This window comes from Oncorhynchus kisutch, linkage group LG15 (assembly GCF_002021735.2).
Source record: "Oncorhynchus kisutch isolate 150728-3 linkage group LG15, Okis_V2, whole genome shotgun sequence".
NCBI lineage: Eukaryota > Metazoa > Chordata > Actinopteri > Salmoniformes > Salmonidae > Oncorhynchus > Oncorhynchus kisutch.
Window position 1 is genome coordinate 61,199,080 of NC_034188.2, and position 18,493 is coordinate 61,217,572.

Genomic DNA, 18,493 nt, shown 5'->3' on the forward strand with positions numbered 1-18,493 from the left:
ACCCTGTCATGTATCACCCAAACCCTGTCATGTATCACCCAAACCCTGTCATGTATCACCCAAACCCTGTCATGTATCACCCAAACCCTGTCATGTATCACCCTAACCCTGTCATGTATCACCCAAACCCTGTCATGTATCACCCTAACCCTGTCATGTATCACCCTAACACTGTCATGTATCACCCAAACACTGTCATGTATCACCCAAACCCTGTCATGTATCACCCAAACCCTGTCATGTATCACCCAAACCCTAACCCTAACCACTGAGTATTCCATCAGTAGACTAGTTACTTCTACAGACCTTATAGAATAGAGGACACGTCAGGAGCAGATATCATTATAGCCGACAAGAAAAACTGTTGAATTAGGGTTGCTTGTTACAGTTTTCAACCACACATCAATCAATCAATTAATTCAATCAATCAATCAGCCAGGAGCATGCTGACTAACCATAGTCGTTAAGCATCTTGCAGGGGATGTCCAGGTGGGTGGAGCCAAAGGGGTTCCGTACGAATCTCCGCCTCCTCCGTAAGTCGTCCTCCCAGTAATCCAGACGCCAGAAGTCATTCAGCTGACTGAGAGACAGACAGAGATAGACAGGTTAGACTAAGAGAGACAAAGATAGACAGGTTAGACTAAGAGACAGACAGAGATAGAGAGACAGGTTAGACAGAAAGACAGAGAGAGAGATAGACAGGTTAGACAGAGAGAGACAGAGAGAGATAGCAGGCTCGACTGAGAGACAGATAGAGACAGGTTAGACTAAGAGACAGACAGAGATAGACAGGTTAAACAGAGACAGACAGAGAGGGAAAGACAGGTTAGACAGAGATAGACAGGTTAGACTAAGAGACAGACAGAGATAGAGAGACAGGTTAGATAGAAAGACAGAGCGAGAGATAGACAGGTTAGACAGAGAGAGACAGAGAGAGATAGACAGGTTCGACTGAGAGACAGAGACAGGTTAGACTGAGAGACAGACAGAGATAGACAGGTTAAACAGAGACAGACAGAGAGGGAAAGACAGGTTAGACAGAGATAGACAGGTTAAACAGAGACAGACAGAGAGGGAGAGACAGGTTAAACAGAGACAGACAGAGAGAGAGAGAAACAGGCTAGACAGAGAAAGACAGATAGACAGGTTAGAAAGAGCAGGTTAGAATACACACCCCACACACACACATACACACACGAACGTACGTACACACGCAGGCAGGCAGGCAGGCACGCACACACACACACACACTACATAAAGTTCACATACAGCACCACAACACCAGGATCCATCCCCACAGCAGCAGCAGCAGCAGCAGAAGCCACTACACTATAAATCACTAACACTCCCATTAACAAATACAGCATCAAATTACAAGTCTAAATGGCCCAGCTTGCCTCCTTTTTAACTATGTTTTTTAACAAGACTTGTAAATCATAGAGGTAGGACTCTCAACACAGGCAGGGAGGGAGACAGGGTGGGATGGAGGGAGGGAGGGAGACAGGGCGGGATGGAGGGAGGCAGGGAGAGAAGGAGGGAGACAGGGCGGGATGGGAGGCAGGGAGAGAAGGAGGGAGACAGGGCGGGATGGAGGGAGACAGGGAGAGAAGGAGGGAGACAGGGCGGGATGGAGGGAGAGGAGGAGGGAGAGGGAGACAGGGCGGGATGGAGGGAGGCAGGGAGAGGAGGAGGGAGAGGGAGACAGGGCGGGATGGGAGGCAGGGAGAGGAGGGCGGCATGGAGGGAGGGAGGGAGAGGAGGGCGGCATGGAGGGAGGCAGGGAGGGAGACAGGGCGGGATGGGAGGCAGGGAGAGGAGGGCGGCAGGGAGGGAGACAGGGCGGGATGGAGGGAGGCAGGGAGAGGAGGGCGGCAGGGAGGGAGACAGGGCGGGATGGAGGGAGGCAGGGAGAGGAGGGCGGCATGGAGGGAGGGAGGGATGGAAGGTGGGAAGGAGGGAGGCAGCAACATGGGGTTTAATAATGATGGGGAGGGTCTGAGAACACTCCCTCCCTGTGTGTGTGTATGTGGAGCCATGATTAAAATAATGTGTTGAAATATTCATTGAAATGATTCCCAGAACCCTGGGGCAACCCAAAAGAAAATTGCATTTTTATTCATTATTAATAACAGCAAATTAGAGCCTTGAAAACCGGAGAGAAAGAAGGGAACAGCTCCAGCATGTGGTAACCATCTTGGTAAAAATGATTATTCCAACATTTGCAGGGAGAACCTGGGAAGGAGGATAATTTTATTGCTCGTAGCTAATGCAAACCATTAAGCAGTGGGCCCAGCATCAGGTTACTAAGTGCAGCTCTGGCTGGACACATTTCAAAGGCTTTGTGTTTCATTCAAGGGGAACTAAAAGTAGAAAATCACTGCAAGTCATTTACGCACTCTAAACGAAGCTGTGGAGAGAAATATGGAGCGAGGGAGAGAGTGATGATTAAAGTAGAGCAGATGACAGTTTGGTCTGAGAAGATCCTCAGTCACATCAATGGACCATGTGCTTCATCTTCATCCTCTCCATCTAGACCAGAGTGAGGAACTACACAAGTCCTCCTTCTCTTCTGACCGTGTCCCACATGGCACCATATTCCCTATATACTGAGTGTATAAAACATTAGAAACAGCTTCCTAATATTGAGTTGCCATCAGAACGGCATTGACTCTACAAGGTGCCAAAAGCGTTCCACAGGGATGCTGGCCCATGTTGACTCTAATGCTTCCCACAGTTGTGTCAACTTGCCTGGATGTCCTTTGGATGGTGGACCACTCTTCATACACACAAGAAACTGTTGAGTGTGAAAAACCCAGCAGCGTTGCAGTTCTTGACACACTCAAACCTGTGTGCCTGATATCTACTACCATACCCCGTGCAATGGCATTTAAATATTTTGTCTTGCCCACTCACCCTCTGAATGGCACACATACACGATCCATGTCTCAATTGAAATCGTTATTTATCCTGTCTCCTGCCCTTCATATACACTGATTGAAGTGCATTTTACAAGTGACATCAATAAGGGATCATAGCTTTCACCTGGTTTCACCTGGTCAGTCGATATCATGGAAAGAGACATTCCTAATATTTTGTACACTCAGTGTATAGCGACCTACTTTCGGCCAGGGCTCTTTCATTTTCCTTTTACCAGTACAGAACCATATTAAAATGATGCCTCCACCTCCACCTTAAAAATGATCCAGTCAGAATGTATTGCCACCACCAAAAACAAGAACAACAACCCAGACAGCTGCCCAGTTACCAATCCACCTCCAGTTTTGGCAATCTGGCTAGCAGCCAGGGCTACCATTGTATAGTCCCCCCCAATATTGAGTCAGTCTAAACAGATTAACTTGTTACAAGGGGATCACATCACCAAACCACTCTATGAATATAATATGAATATAATATGAATTTAATATCTACAACTGTCAGTAAACCGAAGGCTCAGGAGACTTAGCAGGCCTTTGACAGCCACGCGAGCTCAGTCTCAGTTAAGCATCAATCAACTGTGTGTGTGTGTGAGTGTGAGTGTGTGTGCAGAGTATCAGTGTGCCTAGAGCTTGTCCCCTGTCTGTCAGTCTCCCAGCAGGCTTGAAGCAGAAGAACAGAGATGTCAGTAGGTAGAGAGGCGAATCCACGTAAATTATATTGTAAACGCTAGATTACACAGCCAGAAAAATGGAAATACACTGAAGGCAGATGAGAGATTACTGTTACAGATTATAACCCCTAATTCCCACTACAAATAGACTGCCAACCGCGGTGGGGGAGGAAGGAGCTGCTTTGAACATTTCCTCTACACCACATTAAACACATTAAACACATATGATGCGTGAGATTTGATAATCATTTGTGTACAGCAACCTAAACTGCAAGCCAAACTATTTTCATTTGTATCTAGATAATACGAATCAAACATTCAACAAACGAACCCCAACATTACAAGAATTGATTAACCAAGCAAACATGATGATTTCTCTCCCCCTGACCCCCCACCCCAACCTCATCCCCCACCCCAACCTCACCCCCCACCATATGCTTTCACTTTGGAGGTGGTTTAGTAGTGAATGAAAAGGAGAAATAGAAAGATGAGGAGGAGGAGGAAAGGGAGAGAGGAGAAGGAGAGAGGGGCCAGTGATACTCTAAACCGTGTGGTTGGCACCAGACAGGTTCTGGACTCCTAGGGGCTCTGGTCAAAAGTAGTGCACTATATAGGGAATATGGTGCCATTTGAGACACAGCCCGAGAGAGAGGCCAAGGTGAGAGAGACAGAGAGCGACATCGTTCCTCCCTCAGTCTGTGAGTGTATTGAAAGTAATCGGAGCTGGGTTTTTTGTGTATCTTTATTTATTTAGTCATTTTTGGTATTCTGTGTGGTATTCTGAGTATACTGATGGTAGTCTGTGTGGTATTCTGAGTATACTGATGGTATTCTGTGTGGTATTCTGAGTATACTGATGGTATTCTGTGTGGTATTCTGAGTATACTGATGGTAGTCTGTGTGGTATTCTGAGTATACTGATGGTATTCTGTGTGGTATTCTGAGTATACTGATGGTATTCTGTGTGGTATTCTGAGTATACTGATGGTATTCTGTGTGGTATTCTGAGTATACTGATGGTAGTCTGTGTGGTATTCTGAGTATACTGATGGTATTCTGTGTGGTATTCTGAGTATACTGATGGTATTCTGTGTGGTATTCTGAGTATACTGATGGTATTCTGTGTGGTATTCTGAGTATACTGATGGTATTCTGTGTGGTATTCTGAGTATACTGATGGTATTCTGTGTGGTATTCTGAGTATACTGATGGTATTCTGTGTGGTATTCTGAGTATACTGATGGTATTCTGTGTGGTATTCTGAGTATACTGATGGTATTCTGTGTGGTATTCTGAGTATACTGATGGTATTACTATACTGATGGTAGTCTGTGTGGTATTCTGAGTATACTGATGGTATTCTGTGTGGTATTCTGAGTATACTGATGGTATTCTGTGTGGTATTCTGAGTATACTGATGGTATTCTGTGTGGTATTCTGAGTATACTGATGGTAGTCTGTGTGGTATTCTGAGTATACTGATGGTATTCTGTGTGGTATTCTGAGTATACTGATGGTATTCTGTGTGGTATTCTGAGTATACTGATGGTATTCTGTGTGGTATTCTGAGTATACTGATGGTAGTCTGTGTGGTATTCTGAGTATACTGATGGTATTCTGTGTGGTATTCTGAGTATACTGATGGTATTCTGTGTGGTATTCTGAGTATACTGATGGTAGTCTGTGTGGTATTCTGAGTATACTGATGGTAGTCTGTGTGGTATTCTGAGTATACTGATGGTATTCTGTGTGGTATTCTGAGTATACTGATGGTATTCTGTGTGGTATTCTGAGTATACTGATGGTAGTCTGTGTGGTATTCTGAGTATACTGATGGTATTCTGTGTGGTATTCTGAGTATACTGATGGTATTCTGTGTGGTATTCTGAGTATACTGATGGTATTCTGTGTGGTATTCTGAGTATACTGATGGTAGTCTGTGTGGTATTCTGAGTATACTGATGGTATTCTGTGTGGTATTCTGAGTATACTGATGGTATTCTGTGTGGTATTCTGAGTATACTGATGGTATTCTGTGTGGTATTCTGAGTATACTGATGGTATTCTGTGTGGTATTCTGAGTATACTGATGGTATTCTGTGTGGTATTCTGAGTATACTGATGGTATTCTGTGTGGTATTCTGAGTATACTGATGGTATTCTGTGTGGTATTCTGAGTATACTGATGGTATTCTGTGTGGTATTCTGAGTATACTGATGGTAGTCTGTGTGGTATTCTGAGTATACTGATGGTATTCTGTGTGGTATTCTGAGTATACTGATGGTATTCTGTGTGGTATTCTGAGTATACTGATGGTATTCTGTGTGGTATTCTGAGTATACTGATGGTAGTCTGTGTGGTATTCTGAGTATACTGATGGTATTCTGTGTGGTATTCTGAGTATACTGATGGTATTCTGTGTGGTATTCTGAGTATACTGATGGTAGTCTGTGTGGTATTCTGAGTATACTGATGGTAGTCTGTGTGGTATTCTGAGTATACTGATGGTATTCTGTGTGGTATTCTGAGTATACTGATGGTATTCTGTGTGGTATTCTGAGTATACTGATGGTAGTCTGTGTGGTATTCTGAGTATACTGATGGTATTCTGTGTGGTATTCTGAGTATACTGATGGTATTCTGTGTGGTATTCTGAGTATACTGATGGTATTCTGTGTGGTATTCTGAGTATACTGATGGTATTCTGTGTGGTATTCTGAGTATACTGATGGTATTCTGTGTGGTATTCTGAGTATACTGATGGTATTCTGTGTGGTATTCTGAGTATACTGATGGTATTCTGTGTGGTATTCTGAGTATACTGATGGTATTCTGTGTGGTATTCTGAGTATACTGATGGTATTCTGTGTGGTATTCTGAGTATACTGATGGTATTCTGTGTGGTATTCTGAGTATACTGATGGTATTCTGTGTGGTATTCTGAGTATACTGATGGTATTCTGTGTGGTATTCTGAGTATACTGATGGTATTCTGTGTGGTATTCTGAGTATACTGATGGTATTCTGTGTGGTATTCTGAGTATACTGATGGTATTCTGTGTGGTATTCTGAGTATACTGATGGTATTCTGTGTGGTATTCTGAGTATACTGATGGTATTCTGTGTGGTATTCTGAGTATACTGATGGTATTCTGTGTGGTATTCTGAGTATACTGATGGTATTCTGTGTGGTATTCTGAGTATACTGATGGTATTCTGTGTGGTATTCTGAGTATACTGATGGTATTCTGTGTGGTATTCTGAGTATACTGATGGTATTCTGTGTGGTATTCTGAGTATACTGATGGTAGTCTGTGTGGTATTCTGAGTATACTGATGGTATTCTGTGTGGTATTCTGAGTATACTGATGGTATTCTGTGTGGTATTCTGAATATACTGATGGTAGTCTGTGTGGTATTCTGAGTATACTGATGGTATTCTGTGTGCACTGATGGTATTGTAAGTGTATTGAATTTGATGATATTCTGATTATACTAATGGTATTCCGAGTGTACCGATGGTATTGGAAGTGTATTGATCGTATTCTAAGTGTATTCCAAGAGTATATTCGGAGCAGAGTAAGAGAGAAGGAAACAAAGACAGATTGAAAACTGAGAGGTGTTAAAACTGTGAAGTTCTCATCGATAAATTCACTAAAATCCATCTAATAGGACATGTCCGATATTCTTCAGCATCTGAAGCTATATGTCTTCTCTGCTTTGCTGAATCCAATATGAGCACAAAAAGCTTCATTTCATGCATGAGCTAGAGAAATGCATGCTGGGAAATAATGTGACGCTAGAACAGCTTCAGACACAGATGTACTCCAGGCGGGTTACAAAGTCTGTTTGATACTAAAACAAAGATTTAGTATATGTCTGCCAGCCAAGGTCTTCTATTGATGTTAGGCTAACATTAGACTTGTAGAAACAGACAAATACTACTAAATGATATGAGGGTAAATACACAATAGTGAATCAAATCATTTGACGAGGCGCGCCCTTGGAATATACTGAACATTTCATCAATAGAGACTGTAAAGTGCGAGGCAGTGACAGCCAGTTTATCTCAATGGGATCTGTGAGGAGGACTGACTGGCTCTCCACTCCCCTGTTCTCCCCTCGTAGTGGGGCTTCATGACAGGCATAAAGAATGACTGAGGCCAAGCCTCCCAGAAACTGGCTAAATTTATTAGCCCTGTCACACATCAATCACACAAATGGATTTCAAACTGCATTTTAAAAGCTAATTTTCCAGACCTGATAACCAAGAGGAAACATGGTGGCCATTATTCACAGAAGCTTTTAGATTGTAGGTGCAGCACAATAAATGTGTAAAAAATACTATCTTCTCTCCTGTTTCCTCTGTGTATATTCAAATCCCATATCTCCGGAATGTGTGTGTGTGTGTGTGTGTGTGGTGTGTGTGTGTGTGGTGTGGTGTGTGTGTGTGTGTGTGTGTGTGTGTGTGTGTGTGGGGTGTGTGGTGTGTGTGTGTGTGTGTGGTGTGGTGTGTGTGGTGTGTGTGTGTGTGTGTGGTGTGTGTGTGTGTGGTGTGGTGTGTGTGGTGTGTGTGGTGTGTGTGTGTGTGGTGTGGTGTGTGTGGTGTGTGTGTGGTGTGTGGTGTGTGTGTGTGTGTCTCGGGGCTGTGGAGACAGATTTAACACCCCCGCTCCACAGGGAATGTGTTCTGTTTGTAAAAGGCAGTAAAACCTGACAGCCATGACTCAAAATAAAACGGTGAAGAGGGAAATAAAAGGATTGAAAACAATTTTCCAGCACAAATACAGCCCAATCTAGGACAGTGGGAGCTGGTTTGTAGTGATGAACTAGGCTTGTATTGGCACTGGGGACAGTTATAGTATAGTGATATAGTATAGTTATAGTATAGTAGTAAAGTATAGTTATATATAGTGGTATAGTGACTGAACTCTGTACCAATGACACGACTACTTCCTCCCATTTTCCATTGAGATTATTCATCGGAGAGGAGAGAAGGAGGAGGAGAGGAAGGGAGCAACAGGGCAGGCTAATACTAATACTTGGTGTCTGTCAGGCCTGCACTTTGCTGCCTGCAGATAATATTAGAGGCTGGTTTAAGACTGAACTGTCCATCAAAGTGCAGCTAAAATAACTACTTATAACACTGTATGTCAAAGCACAGCTACAATAACTAGCACCCACTCAGAAAGACAGGCAGAGAAGCAGGCAGCAGAGACGGAGAAACTGTCTGTATCCAGCCTGTCAGGTCATTCTCACCTCCTCACTCCACGTTTCCGTCCAAAATTACACCCTATTTTACAAAAGCCCTACGGGTCCTGGTCAAAAGTAGTGCACTACATAGGGTATAGGGTGCCATTTGAGACACATACCATCTATAGCGCCTGGCTGTTGTATGCTGCCCCCCATCAAGGTCATATCTCTGTTAGAAAAACAACAAACCATTATATCAACAAACAATTACAGCTGACCACGTTGTCAATGACCCAGTTAAGAGTGTTCACTCCAGAGTGTTCTTCAAACAAGGCGGTAAACTGGACCATGGTTCTGATGTTTATTTCTAACATGTTTATTTCTAGTGAGGTCATACAGATAGTTCTACTGCATATGAACCATAACCCTCTGGAGGGACAATCATTCAGATAGAAAAGAAGTATACAAATTTCAGTTAGAACAGAACTATCCACATTTCAGTTAGAACAAAACAAACCATGTTTCAGGTAGAACAGAACAAACCATGTTTCAGGTAGAACAGAACAAACCATGTTTCAGTTAGAACAGAACTAACCTGTCACGCCTTGGTCTTAGTATTTTGTGTTTTCTTTATTTATTTGGTCAGGCCAGGGTGTGACATGGGTTTATTTTGTGGTGTGTTTTTGTATTGGGGTTTTAGTAGGTATTGGGATTGTGGCTGAGTAGGGTTGTCTAGGAAAGTCTATGGCTGCCTGAGGTGGTTCTCAATCAGAGTCAGGTGATTATCGTTGTCTCTGATTGGGAACCATATTTAGGTAGCCCGGGTTTCACTGTGTGTTTGTGGGTGATTGTTCCTGTCTCTGTGTTTGTTATCACAAGATAGGCTGTATAGGTTTTCACGTTCCGTTGGTTGTTTTGTATATTTAAGTTATTTCATGTATAGTTCATTTTTTCATTAAAGAACATGAGTAACCACCATGCTGCATTTTGGTCCGCTTCTCCTTCTACAGACGAACGCCGTTACATAACCATGTTTCAGTTAGGACAGCACAAACCATGTTTCAGTTAGGACAGCACAAACCATGTTTCAGTTAGGACAGCACAAACCATGTTTCAGTTAGGACAGCACAAACCATGTTTCAGTTAGGACAGCACAAACCATGTTTCAGTTAGGACAGCACAAACCATGTTTCAGTTAGGACAGCACAAACCATGTTTCAGTTAGGACAGCACAAACCATGTTTCAGTTAGGACAGCACAAACCATGTTTCAGTTAGGACAGCACAAACCATGTTTCAGTTAGGACAGCACTATCTAAGTTTTAATTAGAACATAACTAGTGGTTTCAGCATCAGCCAGTTTGTCCTGATAGAGAGGGCTAAAAAAGATGAAATAAAACACAATTATATTCTCTTTAAATGCTTCCATTTGAGACTGGGGTATAATTATAATAAATAGCAGTAATCAGTGACTAGTCTATTTAAAGAGGCAGGACTGGTTAGTGTCTCACCACACACACCCTGTCCTGTGAAGGGGGTGCCCTGCCCTGCGCCCCGAGCCCTGCGCCCCACACTCTGTGCCCCAAGCCCCGCGTGACACTGACACTAAACACACTCCAGAGCTCTCAGATTAAGTCCTTCTGAGAACAAATGGTCTTTATTCTCTCCTCCATCCACACTCTGTCCATCTACCAATGAGAGGAAGCTATTCATTGTCTATGATCTGTCAATGGTTTAGGCTCGGGTCACTGTTAACATGATTCACTGGTCAGTATTACCATGACACATTAAACCATTCTACTCTGGGGACATGGCAACCATGTCCTAAAATGTAAGCATGGAGGAACTAGGGTTGCAAAATTCAGGTAATTTCCCCAAAATTCTCAGGTTTTCTACAAATACTGGATTTCCTGCTTATTCCCTTGTGATTTTGCAAATTGGATTTCTGTAAAACCTGAGAATTTTGGAAAAGTTACCAGAATTGTGCAACCCTAGGAAGTACTGCATGATGGTCTCTCAAAAACAAATAATCTACCAAACCATTATACTTCTGAAACCTGCCATATCACTCAAAAACCATGCAGTATTATACTGATAGTTTTTAACACATTTAATACAGAAACATTCAACATCGGCTTTCAAACGTCTCCCAAAACAGGCAGCATAGATGACGGATCCCTACGGATAGAAAGGTTTCAATCGGTCAGGTATAAAAAACATTCAGCCATCTAATTGACAAAAAAAGTCTGAAAACAATGTCTGTCAATCAGTGTACTATATCACTGACTGTCTTTGATCACCATGGTGACACATTATTCTACATCAACAGACAGACACAGCTAAATAAAACTGCACATCAACATGAGGCGACTGGAAACCATATGGCCATGGATGGTGTATCAATTGTAATTCTTCAAAGTAAATTCAGAAAACAGCCTAACAATACATCAGAAAGAAGATCATTTGTGTAATGAATGCATATTAACGCATTAAGAGTAAGACTACCATCAATACCCATCAGTAACAGTCAGACTACAGTCAATAACAGTCAGACTACAGTCAATAACAGTCAGACTAAAGTCAGTAACAGTCAGACTACAGTCAATAACAGTCAGACTACAGTCAATAACAGTCAGACTACAGTCAATAACAGTCAGACTACAGTCAATAACAGTCAGACTACAGTCAATAACAGTCAGACTACAGTCAGTGACAGTCAGACTAAAGTCGGTAACAGTCAGACTAAAGTCAGACTAAAGTCAGACAGTCAGACTAAAGTCAGTAACAGTCAGACTAAAGTCAGTAACAGTCAGACTACAGTCAATAACAGTCAGACTACAGTCAATAACAGTCAGACTACAGTCAATAACAGTCAGACTAAAGTCAGTAACAGTCAGACTAAAGTCAGTGACAGTCAGACTACAGTCAGTAACAGTCAGACTAAAGTCAGTGACAGTCAGACTACAGTCAGTGACAGTCAGACTACAGTCAGTGACAGTCAGACTACAGTCAGTGACAGTCAGACTACAGTCAGTGACAGTCAGACTACAGTCAGTGACAGTCAGACTACAGTCAGTGACAGTCAGACTACAGTCATACTACAGTCAGACTACAGTCAGGCTACAGTCATACTACGGCCAGACTACAGTCAGCAACAGTCATACTACAGTCAGTAACAGTCAGACTACAGTCAGTAACAGTCGGACTATAGTCATACTACAGTCAGACTACAGTCAGTAACAGTCAGACTACAGTCAGTAACAGTCAGACTACAGTCAGTAACAGTCAGACTACAGTCATACTACAGTCAGACTAAAGTCTGTGGCAGTCAGACTAGTCAGTGACAGTCAGACTACAGTCAGTGACAGTCAGACTACAGTCAGTGACAGTCAGACTACAGTCAGTGACAGTCAGACTACAGTCAGTGACAGTCAGACTACAGTCAGTGACAGTCAGACTACAGTCAGACTACAGTCATACTACAGTCATACTACAGTCAGTGACAGTCCGACTAGTCAGTGACAGTCAGACTACAGTCAGTGACAGTCAGACTACAGTCAGACTACAGTCAGTAACAGTTTGACTACAGTCAGTAACAGTCAGACTACAGTCAGTAACAGTCAGACTACAGTCATACTACAGTCAGTAACAGTCGGACTACAGTCACACTACAGTCAGACTACAGTCAGTCGGACTACAGTCAGTAACAGTCAGGCTACAGTCATACTACAGCCAGACTACAGTCAGACTACAGTCAGTAACAGTCATACTACAGTCAGTAAAAGTCAGACTAAAGTTAGAAACAGTCCGACTACAGTCAGTGACAGTCAGACTAGTCAGTAAGAGTCAGGCTACAGTCAGTGACAGTCAGACTAAAGTCAGTAACAGTCAGACTACAGTCAATAACAGTCAGACTACAGTCAATAACAGTCAGACTACAGTCAATAACAGTCAGACTAAAGTCAGTAACAGTCAGACTAAAGTCAGTGACAGTCAGACTACAGTCAGTGACAGTCAGACTACAGTCAGTGACAGTCAGACTACAGTCAGTGACAGTCAGACTACAGTCAGTGACAGTCAGACTACAGTCAGTGACAGTCAGACTACAGTCAGTGACAGTCAGACTACAGTCAGTGACAGTCAGACTACAGTCAGTGACAGTCAGACTACAGTCATACTACAGTCAGACTACAGTCAGGCTACAGTCATACTACGGCCAGACTACAGTCAGCAACAGTCATACTACAGTCAGTAACAGTCAGACTACAGTCAGTAACAGTCGGACTATAGTCATACTACAGTCAGACTACAGTCAGTAACAGTCAGACTACAGTCAGTAACAGTCAGACTACAGTCAGTAACAGTCAGACTACAGTCATACTACAGTCAGACTACAGTCATACTACAGTCAGACTAAAGTCTGTGGCAGTCAGACTAGTCAGTGACAGTCAGACTACAGTCAGTGACAGTCAGACTACAGTCAGTGACAGTCAGACTACAGTCAGTGACAGTCAGACTACAGTCAGTGACAGTCAGTGACAGTCAGACTAGTCAGTGACAGTCAGACTACAGTCAGTGACAGTCAGACTACAGTCAGACTACAGTCAGTAACAGTTAGACTACAGTCAGTAACAGTCAGACTACAGTCAGTAACAGTCAGACTACAGTCATACTACAGTCAGTAACAGTCGGACTACAGTCACACTACAGTCAGACTACAGTCAGTCGGACTACAGTCAGTAACAGTCAGGCTACAGTCATACTACAGCCAGACTACAGTCAGACTACAGTCAGTAACAGTCATACTACAGTCAGTAAAAGTCAGACTAAAGTTAGAAACAGTCAGAATACAGTCAGTAACAGTCCGACTACAGTCAGTGACAGTCAGACTAGTCAGTAAGAGTCAGGCTACAGTCAGTGACAGTAAGTAACAATGAGATTACAGTCAGTAAAAGTTAGATTACAGTCAGTAACAGTGAGACTACAGTCAGTGACAGTCAGTAACAATGAGATTACAGTCAGTAACAATGAGATTACAGTCAGTAACAGTCAGCAACTGTCAGTAAAAGTCAGAATCAGTCAGACTAGTCAGTAACAGTCAGTAACAGTGAGACTACAGTCAGTAACTGTGAGACTAGAGTCAGTGACAGTCAGAATACAGTCAGTAACAGTCAGACTACAGTCAAACTAAAGTCTGTAACAGTCAGACTACAGTCAGTGACAGTCAGTAACAGTGACACTACAGTCTACAGCAGAGTTTTAGTACGTCTGAACCCCTCCCTGCCAGCGCAGTAGAACATTAATCTTTCATCAGAGGTGGGGCTCACCTCCCAGCTTTCTCCTCTCTCTCTGCTGCCCTATAACTGATGATAGTGTGAATGCTCTCCTTCAGAGGTAATTATCTGGCTGCAAGGTTAACTCCACCCCCAGGGAGGAGCTGCTGTACAGTAGGTCAACAACAAATAAAAGCAGACAGAAAAAGAAGAGCTAAAACAAAGGAACTTTACTACCACTACAAATATGTTGTTTTCCCCTCTTGGATATACATAGATACAGAGGACAGACATCACCAAGGCTGTGTTAGGGTTCCTGCTGCATTGATTTTCTAAATGAACCATCATGTCCAGCAGGATCATATTCACTGGTCCTCCATATACCTTCTCACAGGACCCAGAGAGACCTTGATCTACCTCCCCCCCCACAAATCTTTCCTCTCTTCCTCGTCAGAGCTGCTATTAGAATGGATAACCCGGCGAGGCGAGACAGCGGAGTGCTTAGCCAGGCAGCCAGTGACTGAAGGGTCCATTCCATCACTAAGTTATTATCCACAGGCAAAGTGTTGCCATTCATCAGAGACTGAGAGATGAAACTCTCTGTTAGTCAAGGGAAACGCCCGTTCCACTCCCCTCAACAAGGATCAATATATGCCACCGCTCTCTCCTCCATTCCTTCCGCTACCGAAAAAGTAATTATACAGGAGCAATGTTGCAATGTTGACAATCGATAGCTCAGCCAGGTTGGGTTAAGGTCTGTAGAGGGGGGATTTAGGCAGCTAGTGATGTCAACAGTGACACCTTGGAACAAAGGACGTCCTGTCTGTGTCTGTATGTCTGTCTGTCTGCTTCCACCTGCTCTACATCCTGTTAAGACGGCCATGTTGGAACATGTTGGAATGCCTGGGTTGCATCTGAAATGGCACCCTATTCCCTATATAGTGTAATATATTTTACCATGGTTCACAGGGCTCTGGTCAAAGTTAGTGCACTATATAGGGAACAGGGTGCCTTTTGGGATGCAGACAGTGGTGGACTTTAGTGTCAATGGAGATGCAGATTTTTTTTTTTTTACCTTTATTTAATTAGTCAAGTCAGTTAAGAACCAATTCTTATTTTCAATGACGGCCTAGGAACAGTGGGTTAACTGCCTTGTTCAGAGGCAGAACAACAGATTTCTACCTTGTCAGCTCGGGGATGCGATCTTGAAATCTTTTGGTTACAAGTCCAACGCTCTAACCAACGCAACCCAGTATGTAACAAACTTGAATAATGTGTCAAAAGATAGTTCGCAGAATGCAGGTAGATCAGAGGTAGATGTGACTGAGTGAAAGGTTTTATAGTTCCATTTCTATAAAAACAAAGCCAACATATTATACTATTACTAAACGATATTGACATTCACAATAGTAAATAAGAGGATAAATACAAACTTGCCTTGTCTTCAAGGATGGTTATTATCATAGTTTAAGACTGGAAGTTAAAGACACTGTGTAATATTCTAGAATGAATTAATCAGCCTTGCCTTGACGTCTCCTTTCTCTTGACAATGCTGAACTTTATAATCCAGTGACAGGGGTCAGGGGGTCGCAGCAGAGGGAGGAGGGGCCAGAGAAAATCAGTCTCTCACTGGAGAAAATTCTAACATCCAATTTTCAACTTGATTTATCAGTGTGAAGCTCAAACTGAATGGGTGCCGTGATGGGAGGAGGGGGAGAGAGGGAGGAGAGGAGGAAGAGGGAAAGAGGGGTGAGGAGGGAGTGGAGGGGAGCTGTCTCAGAGCTGCATCAAAGGCTTCTCGTTGTGATTTAGCACAGCAGATCAATAAAACCCTATACTGTTTCAATTTGAACACTATTGATTTTGTGATGTCGACTCAATACACTGCACATTCATCATCAGGCAAGCAGAAAGTATGATCCAACAGCCTACTAGGCTGATAAACTGCCTTAACACAGCCCTACCACCTCCTGGGCTGATCCCACTGCCTTAACACAGCCCTACCACCTCCTGGGCTGATCCCACTGCCTTGTTTAACACAGCCCTACCACCTCCTGGACTGATCCCACTGCCTTAACACAGCCCTGCCACCTCCTGGGCTGATCACACTGCCTTAACACAGCTCTACCACCTCCTGGGCTGATCCCACTGCCTGGTTTAACACAGCCCTACCACCTCCTGGGCTGATCACACTGCCTTAACACAGCCCTACCACCTCCTGGGCTGATCACACTGCCTTAACACAGCCCTACCACCTCCTGGGCTGATCACACTGCCTTGTTTAACACAGCCCTACCACCTCCTGGGCTGATCACACTGCCTTAACACAGCCCTACCACCTCCTGGGCTGATCCCACTGCCTTAACACAGCCCTACCACCTCCTGGGCTGATCACACTGCCTTGTTTAACACAGCCCTACCACCTCCTGGGCTGATCCCACTGCCTTAACACAGCCCTACCACCTCCTGGGCTGATCACACTGCCTTAACACAGCCCTACCACCTCCTGGGCTGATCACACTGCCTTAACACAGCCCTACCACCTCTTGGGCTCATCTGGTTAATTCTTATAATAGGTTATATGATCGCAGAGAGACTATGTATGTATCCCAAATGGCATCCTATTCTCTATGTGGTGCACTAATTTAGACCAGGGAATAGGGTACCATTTGGGATGCACCCATTGGCTTTCCGTCCATGTGCAGTGTCTCCTCGTCACAAAGAGTTACGATCATAATGGTGTCTACTAATTCAAAATACTATAGTTGTGTAAAAACCTTCAATAAAATGTACACTATAGTCATTAGCTGTAGTTTAACCTGGGTGAGTTTTTTAAATATAGAATTCTGTTGCTAAAACGCTCAACACAGATCAATATCCTCTGGCTAGTCTCCCGTCAGGAGTTAGGGTTAAAGTAAAAACAATCTCTGTGCAGGCAAGCATTCACACCTACTCACGCACGCACACACACTCTTTCAACCAGCGTCACAAATTACACACAGCCCTTTCAGAATGCTGGAGGGTTTTCTATTTTACAAGAGCAGCAAAAGTTAATGTAGCATTGAATAAGGCTGAGCTGCTACACTGCCCTGAGCTCATGAACATATTGCATCATTTTTCTTCTCCAGCAGGTCACCATTAAATGGGTATTTGTTGGAAGTTTTGCAGTATCATTTACAATGCTCCCCCGCTCAGCAACCTTTTGTTCCAATACTAATGCTATCCCCGGAGATACATTCTATAAATATTTGAATACGTAAATCTACAGTAGCAGCCCGCAATTCAATCTTCTATGTTTTGCCAAGGTTACTTTACTTATACGCCTGTTTGGTCTGTTTTATGAATTTCTCTATCAGAACTGCATGGCATATAATCAAACATACTGTGTGTGTGCAAATATATACACAATGTTCCAACATCTGGTAGGAGGGTGAAGTAAGGCATTTAGTTGCATGAACTACTGTAGGTAAGGATATCTATATTATTATAATAACATTCCAGCTGTAATTCAATCTGTACTATAGTTTGCATCCAAACGGCACCTTTTTCCCTATTCGGGTTGTCTACTCTGGTTAAAAGTAGTGCAATATGTAAGGTACAGCTGCATGGGGAAATAGGGCTCTGGTCAAAAGTAGTGCACTATACAGTATAGGGAAAAGAGAGCCATTTGGGAGTCAGACTTACCCATAGATGAATGGTCCAATGATGGTAAATGTGCATCTTTCTGAGGTAATTGCATCTGTTTCCAGGACTGTGTTTGTCAGGTGGGATGATGCATGTATAAATCACTAAATCTATACGCCACACAACCCATGGAGAGTACCAGCAGTCATTAAAACACTCCTCAAATCATTCAATTCAATCAATTGAAATCTCCTTACAAACTAAATGAAGGTTTATTGTATTTTTTCAACAAACATCTGACAACACAGCAGAATTCCTAAAGCCCTCAAAACATGATCCAGATGTGTTTTCTATCGATGTGAGTAAACAACATCCCCTTAATGAATATAGCTAACCATCTGTATGTCCGTGAACATATTTAACCATCTGTATTGCATTTGCAAAATCCAATAAGGAAAGCCAAGCTACTGTTTCAGTGAGGGTAGTCAATTACTGAAAGAGTTCTTTCTGTAAGGAAGGCAACATTTGACAGGACCTTTGCTGCACTTGCCACTCGCCAGGTCGTCATTGTGAATACAGAATTTGTTCCTAACATACTTCCCTGGCATAAAATCTTGTTTTATAAGGAGCTTCCTAACAGATCATGGCCAATGTCATCAACATCCCAACGAACATGCATGTCATGTGTCGTCGTGACAGTAACAGGGGGAAACATAGAGCGAACAGTAGTCGGGGTCTAAGAACAAAACCTTGTCGTACGCCTAATTCAACTTTAGAGGATTTCCCACGTAGTTGG

At 43.1% G+C, this 18,493-nt stretch overlaps 1 protein-coding gene across 1 annotated transcript in view; it reads right to left on the bottom strand.

Moving 5' to 3' along the window:
* LOC109904820 (neurobeachin) overlaps window positions 1-18,493 on the bottom strand; it is a 335,275-nt gene that overhangs the window by 163,019 nt on the left and 153,763 nt on the right. The window contains exon 42 of the mRNA XM_031791425.1: window positions 456-580. Coding sequence (XP_031647285.1) covers window positions 456-580 — 125 coding nt within the window. The remainder of the gene's footprint in view (window positions 1-455; window positions 581-18,493) is intronic.